The 14591-nt window shown below is 41.5% G+C and overlaps 1 protein-coding gene across 13 annotated transcripts in view; it reads right to left on the bottom strand.

The window, feature by feature from the left end:
• Positions 1-530: 530 nt before the first annotated feature.
• The window catches only part of baz2ba (bromodomain adjacent to zinc finger domain, 2Ba), a 67387-nt gene continuing 53326 nt past the window's right edge, over positions 531-14591 (bottom strand). For 6 of the 13 annotated variants that reach the window (XM_023264637.3, XM_055009922.1, XM_055009929.1 and 3 more), the window contains 18 exons: positions 13689-13754; positions 13166-13306; positions 12543-12797; positions 11819-12042; positions 11234-11308; positions 10920-11151; positions 10774-10836; positions 9976-10120; positions 8744-9567; positions 8371-8623; positions 7961-8116; positions 7574-7734; positions 7114-7442; positions 6399-6534; positions 6149-6295; positions 4824-5125; positions 2979-3122; positions 531-2018 (listed from right to left, as the gene is read on the bottom strand). In XM_023264637.3, coding sequence (XP_023120405.1) covers positions 1862-2018; positions 2979-3122; positions 4824-5125; positions 6149-6295; positions 6399-6534; positions 7114-7442; positions 7574-7734; positions 7961-8116; positions 8371-8623; positions 8744-9567; positions 9976-10120; positions 10774-10836; positions 10920-11151; positions 11234-11308; positions 11819-12042; positions 12543-12797; positions 13166-13306; positions 13689-13754 — 3810 coding nt within the window. In that variant the 3' untranslated portion in view covers positions 531-1861. The remainder of the gene's footprint in view (positions 2019-2978; positions 3123-4823; positions 5126-6148; positions 6296-6398; positions 6535-7113; positions 7443-7573; positions 7735-7960; positions 8117-8370; positions 8624-8743; positions 9568-9975; positions 10121-10773; positions 10837-10919; positions 11152-11233; positions 11309-11818; positions 12043-12542; positions 12798-13165; positions 13307-13688; positions 13755-14591) is intronic. The other 7 variants (XM_055009937.1, XM_055009956.1, XM_055009949.1 and 4 more) reach the window with 4 other exon arrangements.

Genomic DNA, 14591 nt, shown 5'->3' with positions numbered 1-14591 from the left:
AAAAAAATGCTAAAAATGTCCAAAGTGATTACATATATATCAGTAAAACTTCTAATATTTTCTTGAAGAACATTCACAAAAAAATCAACCAAAATCCAGCGAATTTCGCTGGATTTTGGTTGATTTTTTTCTGAATGTTCTTGAAGAAACATATTTTTTTGAACATTTCTTTTTTGCACCAAAAAATGTTCAAAAACTTCCCAAAAATGTGGAAGTTTTCACTGTGAAAATATATTTGCACATAATAATGTTTGGATCTGGTGGAGGTATTTTTGTGGTTTTCTGTGGATTTTTGTCCACTGTTGTCTGCACTGAGGGAGCTCTGATTCCGATTCTATTTGATAGTAAGATAATGGATAAACCTTGTACAAACTTTCAGCGAATAAGGTTGAAAAAACACATTCTTATTACTCATAATAATGTATGATTTCTACTTTCACAGAACAAAGGGAAATAATCCACAGATTTACCAAAACAGCTTTCAATCAGAAGCGATTCTTATGGGATGGAAATGAAATAAAATGAGTCACTTACGTTGAAAAACATCCTTTTAATAGGTCCGTGCCACACACTAGTGAAAAATAAAGCTCCTACAAAAGAATGATACTTTTATTCCACAATATCTTAAATAAAGTAACTTCAAGTACTTTTGACTTGGGTACAAAAAAATCTAGCTGCCTCCATCAGGCCACAACACACAGCAAGGTTCAACACAGTGGTTACAAATGGCCTTAGGTCCTCTGTATTGTGGCAGATTACGAGGAAATGCATTATGGAAGCATAACTGATTGCTTGTTGTTCCTTTGTTTTGTTTTTCCTTCTGCTATCGTGAGGAATGATTTCTGTGTCACTGTCCAACTTTGGAGGCCTTGTTGGATTGAAATCATATAAAAAATATAATTGTCATAAGAATGAAAACTAAAAACAATAACATCCCCTACATGCCCCTGTTGGAAGGGTAGGCACTACCAAGATTAAGGATACCACAGTGTTTGCAGAGGATATGTATATACTGTACAAACAATATTTATGATAATGTTTTCATCACGTTCACTAAAATAGAATGCTACAATCATTCTAAGGCATAAACAATATCTTAATATTCTTAAACAATTTTTACACATCGTTCCAAACAAGACATAATATTGACATTAATAAACAGTATATACACATGAATCACCATTGTCTAACTGTTCCTCTGCTGTTCCTGTAAATAAATGCAGTTTTACAGTTTGAACAAATGAATACAGTCCTCTGATGCCCCAAAGCACTGAACAGTGTAAACAGTTTTTTTTTTTTTTCTTGGCTTTGTTTGATATTTGGGAGAAAAATTATAACACAAAGACACATTCCTTTTTTTTTTTTAATTCAAAGCAGTTCGGATGATTCCTCCTTTTCATAGAAAATGAAGTGGACCTTGATTCATAAATAATTATTACAAAATTAAATACATTCACTATAATACGATTAAATAACAAAAGACTATTTACAAGTAGTGGAAAGTATTCTAGCGCAGACACATCAGTGACATTTTGAGGATTCATTCAGTGCAGTGTTCTGAGACAGGGAATGGTATTGCACTAGGACACCCCATTTCTCTGGGACTCTTTGGGGCTTTTATCCCTGTTGTAATAAATCCAGCGCACCTCATGTAACAACTTTTTTTTTTTTTTTTTTTTTTTTCTTTTTTTCCAAGGTGACATCTCCCTAAAGCACACCACGGGTTCCTTACTGAGGAGCTGACTTCTTCTTCCGTCCCGCCAAAGCCACATTCTCCATCAGGAAATAAAAACTCAAAGTAAAACCTGGTTCTCCGATATGAAAAGTTGAATGGGTTTACGGGGAGCATCTGAACACACTTTTAGTTAGTTTGTTTCAGAAGCTCAGTCCAGCGCTTCTCAAAGAACTTCCTCATGTTATGACCAGCTCGACCAATGTCTGAATTGTCTTCATTGAATTTTTCACAGTTATCAAACACCAAGTTGACGTCAATGATGAAAGTCTCCAGGTTTTGATACCTGAAAGAAAAGAAAAGCATTTCGGTGAGACAGTGCAGCTTACAGTGAATACATCTCATTCTGAACCCAAAACCCACCAGCTGGCTTGAAAGGCATATTGTCTTGAAGACACGGTGAAAACTACACCATTTATCAAAACCAGAATCTGGAAAAACAGGAAGAATTGCGGCATTTTCAACTTTCTAGCACAGAGGTGTCACACATGGCCCACTTAAGATCAAACTGGGCTGAATGTGGCCCCTGAACTAAAATGAGTTTGACACCTCTGTTCTAGCGGTTTTTGAACTATTTATCTGTGACAAGCTGTTCTGTTGGGAAGCTTAAAACTGTGATAATTCTTTAAAATCACTTTTTCTACATGTCTCATTTGAAGATTTGCCAAAATAAACCATTTGCAGATGCCAAATTCTGCAAAAATCAAAAAATTCTGAAGTTCACAGCACAACCAGGAAGTCATTCGTGACTCAGTTGTGACCAACAATAATGTGACAAAACTTCAGAGACAACTCAGCTGAACTGCAGACTGCGTTTACACATGACAAATTCAAATGTAAGCAGCAAAACATCGACAGTACATTTGATGTTTCACCATTTTTTCCAGTATTATTAACATTTATGAGCACAAATGTTTTATGTTTCTATGATTTATCACATTACAACTTTGTCATTCTGCACCAAAGATATTTTGGAGGTTTCTCTACTTCTAGCCACTGTTTTCCTGTTTCCATCGACGTGCAGGACTTTATACCGCAGTGAAAAATGAGCCTGCACCGAGTTAAAAAAAAACAAAACCAAAAAAAAAAAACAGAACAAGAGCAAAAACCACCCAGAAAGTGCTTGGAGTTCAGAGGGTTGACTAAAACTTGTTTCCTGAAAAACGCTCCTCTGACTTGAAATACTGTGCAAAGGCCCTTAAGGCTTTTAGCGGGAAAAGAACAAACAGAATCGATGGGAACTCACTGGCTGCTCACAAGCTTCTCACGTATGGTGGAGAAGTCCATCGGTTTCTTGATGACCTTCCTGTAGCCAGGGACCGATTTGAGGTTGACAGGTGTGAGAAAAGGCCATGCATCCTGATGCCGCTCCAGCTCAGCAAGGAGTACCCTGCCGGACACACAAACACACACAGAAACACGCACACACGGTTACACACAGACCAAGAAATTCAGCTGTGAAAGAAAAGTCTTTGGACGTAATACAGAGCTGTCTTTTAGCAGGAAGTTCACATTTCTTCTTCCTTTTAAGTAGCAACAATCGATACTTCTGGACTGACAATGGAACAAATATATGGAAGGGAAGAGTTACTCATTAAGAAAGCCACAGAGAATTAGAACCCCATTATACTGTTCCACTCAGCTCTACAGAGGTTACGTAGATTCTTTCAGCTCATTGTTTTGTGCCACAACTTGACTATTCTGGTTTACATTTTGAGCTGCAGCAGGCAGCTGTTTTCAACAACAACAAAAAAAAAGTCTAAAACTCCACTGTACACTGCCTGCTCAAAAACAGCAAGATAACAGCAAAAAAACAAAAAACTAAATTAGAACTAAGCATAAGCTGATTAGATTACAGATCAAAAGCACAGCTACAAGGAAGCAAGATAACCTTGTTCCGTGTTCACTGGTTGTGTAACTAGAAACTGACATACCAAGTGAAAAGGTGATGATGGTTTCAATATTAACAGTTTGTTTCTGCTGCCTCCAAGTGGCCAAAATTAGTCGGGTCGATATATAATTCAGGGACTTTTGAAGTCCACGGGATATACCTTGCATATATTTTTCTTAAAAGTTAAAAAAAATGTTTTTTAATGTTCATTATGATCATGTCTTTACAAATTCCATAATTATTTTTTAATGGAAACAATCACTTATTAATAAAAAAAAATGACTGGATATCACTAAAATGTCAATTTAATAGCAACTACCTAAAGCTAGCTAAACAATAGCTAGCTAAACAATAAAATGAGCTTATTCAAAAATTGTTTTGATTGTGTTCTTTTTATTAAGTTGAGATAATCATGACAGATACTTCGTTTTTGGCAATATATCAAATTCTATACAGAAAATAACTAATTGTATCTGTGTCCCAGAAATCACTTTCAACTAAGTTCCCCATTACAAAAACACCTCTGAAGGAAGTGTGTTAATTCCAGATCACATGACCTGCTCCACATGATGTCATTTCCTCCTGAAGAAAAGACTTGCAAGACTCCAAGACTTTCTGAGTTATTTAATATAAAGTAGTCAACAGGTTTACTACAATATCTTTATAAATAACTTTCAATTTCAATCTTACTCAATTGCATATATAATATTTTAGAAGAATCTTTCTGTAAAAATGCCATGTGGTGTTTGGTTATAGGCGGCCATGTTGATTTTCAGCCTGAAAACAGCAAAAATGTCGACGATGATACCTGTCAACTATATTACAAAAAGTCCTGCAATGATATACTGACCCAGTTAATGGTGGTCTGCACTAAAATTGCATTTATTGTAAGGTTCTTAGTGTTTTAAAGATGTAATACCAACCAATATTAGCCAAATAAAGCAGGCATTTAACTGATTTGGAGCTGAAAAATACCACTAATGCACGATATATAACTTTGGGAAAATTATATATTTTTTACAAAATTACAATTGTTTTAAGGTTTAACCTCAGGAGAAGGTGAAAACACATCAGCTCAAGGCAGCTTCTTGATAAATCTTGATAGCCGAGGGCAACTACAGTGCAACTATTTAAAAGAAGGTGATACATAAGAGAAGAATTCAAGAGGAAGACAAGTATGAGCAAGCCAGAGGCACATACCTGCATAATCCCAGGTCCCTGTTGTTGTCTCGAGCCGTCTTGGCTCGCTTCACGCACACAGGGCTCTCCTGATTGGCCGCTGTCAGAGCAGGTGAACTCTCCTCCGTTTTCCTTTTCCTGCTGGTGTCTTTTGCTCCTTTCTTGGGCGTGCTACTGGCGCTGGCCGAGTCGTCCTCCGACACTTCCCCGTTACCTGCCTGCTTCCCGTTCTTCTTCGCCTCTCCGCCTTTCTTACTGCCTCCTCCGCTGGATGCTACAGGTTTGGCTGGAGGCTTTTTGCTTTTGGGGGAAGGACCACTTGCCTACAGACAATACAAACAATTCCTGAGGTTAGATGCAATTTAAATTGACAGCATCTATTCACAGATTTGTCATATTAATTTGGACTTTCCTAAAATATCACATCAATTTATTATAGTTTACACAACCAATAAAATTGAGTTCTTTTGCTGACCACATCTAAATAAAGACATACTGTAAAGCTTGCAATAAAATCTGTTGTTATCCAGCTCCTCAGAATATGAATATGAGTTACGACGTTTATTGTAATTTAATGGGATAAATTCCAAATCCATGCTGCAGACAATAAAACGTAAGAGGAAGTGTAATAAAACTTTAGGGGAAATGTAAAATCCATGCAGTTGATGAATTCTATGACAAAGATGCACAATATGTACTGTACATTGTGTTGTTTTCTCTTACTTCTACTGTCTGCTCTCAAAAAATACTGACAAGAGGATATAAATGGTTGAATGTTCAATTCAATTCAATTCAATTCAATTCAATTCAATTCAATTTTATTCATATAGCGTCTATTACAATTCAAATGGTCTCACGATGCTTTACAGAACCCATATGCCTGAACCCCCAGAGCAAGCCCTAAGGCAACAGTGTAAATGCTCCCAGGGTCTAAGAATCAGACTAATTCCTGGGTAGGTTTTCTGTGGGTCAGACGAGGAAGAATCTGGGGTGCCAATGAAATCACAATGTGAGGGTTAACCTCCTCTACCAACATTCATTTTTGACAGTTTGGTCAATATTTGTGCATATTGATGCATTTTTCATTGAATTTTTTGCACAAAGTTACCTTTTTAATGTTGAATGCAATCTTTTTATATTTTCTCCTTATGGTTGTTGAGTGAATACTGGCAAAAACACTCTCCACTGGCAGCTTTAATGTAAAAATATCTTCATTGGCTTTGAAAGAACAACACTAGAAACCACTTCAGTTTTGAGTATACAATATATGCGGGGTAGGACTGATTTTACTCTATTCAGTGATCCACTGTGGGCAGGTGACAGTGAATAATAAAAGGCTCTGATACCTTGGATATGCAGGCCGGGCAGTACCAGTCTCCTTCTGGGATGCTTGTGATCTTGGGTTTGTGACAGTAAGTGTGGCAGCCTTTGTCACAGCCATCACACAGCAGGAGGAGGTCCTCATTATCGCCCTTCTTGCACATCTGACAGTACTACAAAACAAGTGCATCCATTAAAAACAAGCGCGCATCTCCCGAACAGAGTTATATTTAATTAGTGGAGTCGAAATGTGCTGTGGTTTATTTATTTTCTCACCACTTTCATGATGGACCTCTCCCAGGCGATAGACTTCTGCAGCTGCTGGATACACATGGCCAACTGGGCCGCGCTCCGCACTTCACTCAGGGCCTTCCTCCACACCTTCATACCGTGGGCCACCTCCTCCTCGCTGCTAGAGGAAGATAAGAGACGGCGATGAGAATCAAAAACGCACGCATGCCGGTTGAATATGTGGGCTTGTTTACACACAAAGTCATAAACTGTATCAGTTGAACCAGTCGCCAACAAGCCAGCAGGCCATAAAGAGCTCCAGCTGTGCAGAGACAGGCATGAGGATTTAGGGGTGGGGTGTAGGGTGCTGGGGAGAGGTACACACCGATTTTGTCATGTTAAGGGGGCACTCATGCAGAAAGAGTAAGTGTATACTTTATAGTGGGAGCTATAAGTATGCCCATAACCGAGGTTACTGATGCACAACACCATGCAGATGACTGTAGAAAAAAAGCAAAAAATGCTAGTAAATTATGCCTGAACAGGAAATGAAACTGAGTGGAGCCCCTCCCACTGAAAAAAAGCACAAGACCAAAAAAAAAAAAAGGAAAAAAAATGCAACAAGCCACCACAATAGTCTGCTGTGAAAGCAGCGAAGACCCCCGTTGTTTGAGTAATATGGGAAACATAAAGCACACACACAGAGAGAAAAAGGGTCTTAGTGGGAGAGTGGGGAGCTTTGGTTGGAGAAATGACCTACCCTTCCCTGTCAGCACTAGTGGATGGGGCGGGGGCAGGGACAGTGACCGTACCCACATTATCCAGCCTGATCTGAATGGTGGTACCTAAGGGGCTCCTCAGGTACCTTCTCTCGATGTTGCGCTCCAGATCGGCCAGACGTGTCACTGCAATGTCCAGCGGGTTGTCCGGGTGACGCATCACCCCGCCCTTCTCCCCCCGCTCCTCTGGATGCTCCTTGGAGTCCTTGTCTCCTGCACTGGCTGACGCCGGCGTTGATTTGGTGAGGGGCTTGTGCTCGTAATACACCAGGTCCTCCCGCTCAGACTGGGGGTCCGGATACGTCCAGCCCTGGGAGAGGAAATTAAAACTTCAGTCTTAAGGACTCTGATTACGTCACTCACAAGTCTAAATTATCATCATTTTTTTTTTACTAAGAAAATGCACAAGTGTGTATTTAAGATCATGTGTTAGTATTTCACCTTGACCTGTAGGCTGGCTGCAGTGACCTTCCTCTCCAGTTCCTCCACCTGCTGCAGCATGGCAATGTCCATTTCCATTGCCTGCTCCTCGACACACCAGCCCCGCACCGACTCCACACTGACCTGGCTCTCCTCCAGCTCACGGAGCTCGATCATGGCCACTACATGAATTACAGACAGATAACGGTCAGTCATGTATTCCCACGGAAAACACTCTCATTGATGCGGGTAAACAAATGAGCAATGTAGCCAAACATGCACAGATACTCCTGTAGCTGAAACATAAACAACACGATGCCAGCAGCCTATGGAGGGATTATCAAGTTAATGCCTTTAGGTTTAAAATTACAGTGACTGTGGGCTCAGAAGATAAGGTAAAAGACTTACCATCTTTGTGTTTGGTGCAGACCTGGGGGATGATCTCGATGTATTTCTGCATCTGCCTCTGGAGGCCCTTCTCCCGGATTCCTCGGCTGTGCAGAGCATTGACTAGAGCCCTCAGCTCCTCGATGTCAGACACCCGCCACCAACCTGTCAGCATCTCTGAGACAATGAGCACAAACAGGCATGTGAGCTGGAAGTCACTGAACATACATCAAACTAAAAAGGTGCTTGATTCAGTTAAAGTACACTACACTCAAATGAAATTGCATGCAGCAGAGCAGAACATTGACTGATCCAATTATCTTGGATTATTCAGTCAGGTGAAATATTTTCAGGCAGATGAATACTAAATTAAAAAATGAGGGTTCAGCATGTCCTCAGCTTTAATTTCTCTCAATGTTTTCATCGCTCACCCTCTGGGATGGCTCGAGGTATGGGGTGGTCGAGGGATTTCGGCATCTCCAAGGCAGGGGAGGGCATAGAGGAGGTTTTCTCAATGCGAGGTAAAGGTGATTCGCTCTTACTGGAGACGCTCGCTGCCGTGTTGCCCTCCAGAGAGTGGCCCGGCATGGGGCTGGGGCTGCTGCACAGAGGCAGGCTGGGACTTATCATACCACTGGGCCAGCTTCCAAAAGACACTCCTAGCAATGAACCACCTGACTTCACCTGGGGAAAAAATAGGGGGGAAAAAAACAAAAGGTTGAGGGAGGTGGAGGCAGAGAAGAGCGAATGGTGGAGCTCATGTGATCACAGTGAAGGCAACAGCTGTGTCTATTTGAGCCTCACCTGCAGGGCGGACAGCGGGTAGTTGAGGAGGCCGGCGGGGTGGTGCAGGCTGACAGAGGCTGAGGCAGCAGAGGGGGTGAGAGGGAGAGCAGGGGACGGAGGCGGGGATCTGGGTCTGCCCGGGGTGGAGGACGCCTGGGGAGATGCACGGGGCGCCCCTGGAGGAGTCGTGGTGAGGGAGGAGAGGTCGCAGGGGCTGCGAGGGAGCAGACTGAACCAGTGTCCGCTCCTCTCCGTCAGGACTCTGAGCAGCTGGTCGTTGGCTTGGAATGGCAGGTGTGGGGACGGAGCAGGGGACGAGGTTGGAGGAGTGTTCCCTGGGCTTTCACGTGGAGCTGGCAGGCACGGGACAGATAAAGAGGTTGAAGCTGGGGGAGGGATGTTTGTAGTGTCATTAGTGGTCGCCATGGAGGGAGTAGTTGCTGCTGCTGCCGGCTCAGGGGCGTTGTGAGTGGGGGAGGATGATGTTACTGTGGTCGTGGCAACAGGAGTGCCCGTGGGACTGCCGTTTTGTCTCACATGGAAACTCTCCTTGCCCTCCGCCTTCACAGATTCTTTGACGACATCCTTGCTGACGTCTCGGAGCTTGCACAGTTTGGATGCAGAGCCCGGTTGCTGGTAGAAGAGTGTTGGGGAGCTTTTCTTCCCCTCGTGCTCCTTCTCCTCCTCATTCTGATGCTCCAAGCCTTGCATCTGAATGTTCTGCCCATCGAGGCTGTCGGGCTTCTCCTTCAGCAGCTCGATCTCCTGAGGTTCCTCCTTGACCTTGACCTCCTCCGCTGCCCTCCTCCTCCTCTGTCGCTCTTCCTCCAGCTCCTCCGGAGCTTCAAGAAAACGAGAGAGCGTACCGTTAATGTAGCTGGAAATTGAATTACTGCGATAAAACAACTGAGCGCTGATTATTCTATGGCATTATTCTACAGTTGCGTTTGGAAGATAATTAGAGTTGTCAAGATTATTATAGTTTACAGATGCGATCTTAAATTAGTCTTAGAGAATTACGATAAAGTAAAACATCATCAGCATATTTCACGCTGCCAAAAACAGCTGAATGTGCAGCTAAACAGATGTATTTACAACATTTCTTCCTTCTCCTTCCTGTAGAATCCTATCTGTTACTATGACTTTTAATTTCCAGATAATTTTGGAGTCTGCCTAAAATAATATATGCAATCAGACGAGCAAATGGAAGCATCGTGAAGATAAGAACTCATCAGGCTTAGTGTAACTACCTTCTCCGCTCTCCATGGCTTCGATGAAAACCCCTCCACAGTGGGGCAGTACCCAGTATCGACGGCGGTACCGGTCCTGTCCGTACATCATGGAGCGTAGAGAGTGGGAGATCTCGAACAGCTTTCTTCTGGTCTGATGATGTTGCTGTCGAGGTATAAAACATACTCTGTGATTTCTACACGTATGTTTTGATATCCAGACCTTCAGACAACAAAAAGCCTCTCATGCTGCCCAGTGTCCTTTTGTAATCACTGTGATATATTAAACATTACATGCTATGCTAATGAGGTAATTTATTAAGCTAATTAACAGCTTCATTAGCAAATGTCCCTATGTCAGCAAACATGTGCACGTAATGTACAAAACACATGGTTGCTTTTGATATTCATCGTATATTAAAGCATTGCAGCTGGTTTATGACAATGAAGACGTATTTTCATCATAAATACGGATTTTTAAAATTCTGTCGTGGGAGGTGTTATCTCTTATGTATTAAATTGTATTTCGAAAAATAAACACACATGCTCATGGCAACATACAGTTAAGCCCTGCATAACCATGTATAATGATGTATAACGATGTTAAAATAAAAAACAGCAACAATGCTCCACGTTTCTGTGGTTTATCTTTTCACAGTTGCTTCCCCAAGAGACTTTTTTTAATCTCACTGTGTAGCGCGTTTAATCACACATTATCAGCGTCAACCAAGCATGCATTAATTTTCTGATGCCTTATACATTTATGATAATAAGTATTAACTCTGTCACAGCACTTGTACATTTTTAAGAAGAACATACCTTGGCTAATTTCTCTATTTGCTTCTCCAGCTCTTCAATGCTGGTGGCCTGGTCTACTTCATCCTGATAGGACACAACAAACACGGTAAATATCTGTGGGCAACCGTGCGAGGTCAGTACTGATAATGTGTGGTGGATCTATTTACCTCATCATACATCTCCACTTTTTTAACCTTTTTCATTTCTTCCTCCTCCTCATCCTCCTCCTCCTCTGCCTGGTCGTCGCTGTCGTCATCGTCGTCGTCGTCATCGTCGCTGTCTCCACCCAGCTTCCTCTTCCGTTTGGCGGCAGAGGACGGTGTGCCCACAGACTGGTTTTCTTCCACACCCATACTGGCCTCCCTCTTCCCAGTTCGTTTGGCATAAATGGTCCTCAACCTGCACAAAGACACACAGTTTCAGCAAAGAGTGTACAGAGAATTAAATAGTTAAACTTAAATTTTTAGTTACAGAAGCTTACTTTTTCAATTTTCCCTCCATAATGATCTTGTCCTTCCTCATGTTTGCCATCTGATCCAGGCTCTTGTCAATCTCACTGCGAGAAAAAACCCAATCCTGTTAGTGACAGCTGTCCCAGTGTGCATCTGTGCTTTTGGTGTTCTAATAAAGTAGTAACAAATACACTGAATAAAAGTTCAAAGTGGCCAGCTACTATTTACAGGCAAAGGAATAAGCTTAAGATATAAACTGATATCCTGGAGCATAAATTAATACTTAAAATTTCAGTAGAATCAAAAGGACTGCTCCCTACTGCAGCTTTATTAATCACTTTCCACTACATTAATAAAACATACCATCATTACTGATGAAAAACTTGAGTGTTAAGCAATTTAAAAGCACACATGCCACATTAATACATATTTTCAGTGTATGGTTGGTGAAAGGCAGTATTGGATTTCTAATTCTGTGTTTTAATTATGTCACTCCAGGGGTAAGGAATGTATTGTAGACCACATTATGAATATCCAACAACGTTTCGCTGATGCAAAGTGCATTAAGGAACAGTTAGATAGACTCTTCTTTCAGTTTCTGTTGCTTCTCCTACCTGATAACAGCTTTGCTACAGGCCAGCTCATTGGCCAAGAACCCAAGAATTGAGGCCTTCTGGGACGGTGTGTGAGCCTGGAAGGCCTTGGTCTTCAGACTGAGGGCCAGAGGGGCGAGTTCTGTGTTGGCACAATGAGCTCCCATGTACATCTGTAGCACCTCAGAGACGTTATCCCTGTTGATGCCAACGTTGGTCAGGTGGTCCCCCAGCATGGTTTTAGTCTGGTACAGAAGAAGATGAAAACAAAGTAGTTGATGAACACCTCCTTTGCAAATTTGGTGGATTTGACTTCAGAGCTTGCTATTTGTCATTTCAACAGTATTAGCAATGCATTTTTGTCAAAGCAAAGGAGAAAGTACATAAACTTTACATGTAAAACCAAAAATAACATTATTAGATGGCATGTGAAAGTAAGTAAGCATTAACATGGAAATCAATAACAAAATATCGAGTATAAAACCCAAAACTCTGAATTTCAGTGACTTTGTGCATTAACTTTATAACCCAAATGCTATATTTTTGTAGGCGCTTTTCACTGGTGCTAAATCTACATACTACATATGATATTTTAAATACTTGAAAACTTTTAACTAATTGTCATATGTATGAATCAAAGTCAGTCCTTGTTAGAACTACCAGACAGAGCTAGACAACTGATACTACCGGTTCAAACTTCTATACAAGTGCAGTGCATGACCTAATAACCTTTGCAGCAACTCACCTTTTGTCCAGGTGGCAAACCCGGATCACAGACTGCCAGAGAAAGCAGTTTGACCAGCAGGTCTTGAACTTGGCCCATGCTGTCCCCCACATTGAGCAAGCCCTCCTGCAGCATTCCCAGAGTGGGCACATCTGCATTTAAATCAAGCCCTAAGACCTTCCCGAAGCCTCGCAAGAACTGCATCAGCATCAGACAGTCTGACACGGCACGTCCTGGAAGGATGAGTCCAGGGATTCTGGAGAACTCAGGGAGAGCCTGAACACAGGAGATTTTTATTGTGTTATTGTAAGAGAACCTGAAAAAAACACCACTGGGACTATAGAAAAAACAGGATTTAAAAAATATATGTCCCACATCTGTTGATTGCTATCAAAATGGTGCTTTTCGATTTACAGTCACAACAGCTGATTGTCTAGATTCTGCGGTACTCTCATTTGACCACTTGGGGGCGCATGCTTCCACAAATAAAAATATTCACTTCGATGTGGTCTTATTGTAGTGACCCTCAAGAAAACATTCAACTTATCACAATAATAATAATAATAATAATAATAATAATAATAATAATAATAATAATAATAATAATAATAATAATAATAATAATGAATTATTGTCTAAAATACCTTATGATCAGACAGACACATATCTTCATTTGGCTTCTTCAGTTCCCTCGCTATCTCCAGCTCCAGCCTCCGTTGCTCCAGTTTACGCTCTTTGTTCAAGCGCTTCTCATCCCTTTTCTCCTGCCGCAAGCGTTCACGCTCCTAGAGAGTCCAAAATTCAAGGGAGCATTAGGGAAGCAAAGTGTGTGCGTGCATTTGTGTGTGTGTGTGTGTGTGTGTGTGTGTGTGTGTGTGTGTGTGTGTGTGTGTGTGTGTGTGTGAAAACAGACAAGAAGGTTTACTTGACTTTGCTGAGCAGTGTTAGAATTCAGCCTAATGCTGCTGTGCATTCAAAGAAAAAGTGCTTGAGGGCCAGAATCTTTTGACTTGGTAAGTGTGCAGGAAAAAAAATGAATGAAGGGAAAGAGCGCACAAAAAGGAGAGAAAGCGGGAATCCATCGAGGGAATAATGACTTAGGCTCTTTTTATGGAGTGGACTGTGCATGTATGTGTGTCTGCATTTATTTGTGTGCATATGGACTACCTCTGCTTTCTTGCGAGCCTCAACAGCCTTCATCAGCATTACATGTTGCCTCCTCCTTTCCCTCTCCTAGAGTGGCGAAAAAAACACAGAGGCACCTTAACAAGCACACGCTATACATGCAGAGCTCAAGGTCGACTAAGTTTATTATGCATTAATGTGAAACTGTGATGCAGTAAATTCAATAGAGGCACCATACTTGAACAAACACAAAACGATGCTTCACATGTATACACTTCACATGTATGGTGGAAGCATAAGTGAAGAGTACAGTAGTACAATGACAACCAAAAAGCGACACATAGATGCGATACAAAGTAGATGTGATGACAGGCTCAAAAAAGAGAAGCAGCTGGAATCGGTGACGGCGCCTCTAAACTAAAGCTGACACAACAAAAGCAACAAAACGCTAGTTGCCAGGACTCGTCTGACATGCCACACTGGCGTTGCAATCAAAATAATAAATTCTATTACATGAGTCAATGCTAATGTTTATTTGACACATCATTCCCAATAATATTTGGTGAGGGGATGACAAAAAGGAATGGATAGTAAGGAGTAGCTACAAACTGAGCAGTTACACTTCAGTGGTTTTGGCAGCTTACGTATTAGCACAGTATGTGACTGCTGAGGATGAGACATCTATGTTGTTCTTTGGTGCATGATACACAGTCTACTGCAAAAGGGCACAGGAATCACTGGTGACTGACTATCATTTTATTTGATCTCTTTAGGTTTCCCGTTCCACCGTATCAGACTGTCATTCCCTCTGTGATCCACCAGAAAGACACAATTGCCACTATTAGGGCTTGCCAAGGACATTTCCAGCACATAGAAACTAAAATGGGCTGTTTGCGCGGATTGTTTTGTCATTGTGATAAACAAAACAGGCTAGATGTCAAACAC

This window comes from Amphiprion ocellaris, chromosome 1, assembly GCF_022539595.1.
Source record: "Amphiprion ocellaris isolate individual 3 ecotype Okinawa chromosome 1, ASM2253959v1, whole genome shotgun sequence".
NCBI lineage: Eukaryota > Metazoa > Chordata > Actinopteri > Pomacentridae > Amphiprion > Amphiprion ocellaris.
This window is presented reverse-complemented; position numbering and strand designations above follow the sequence as displayed.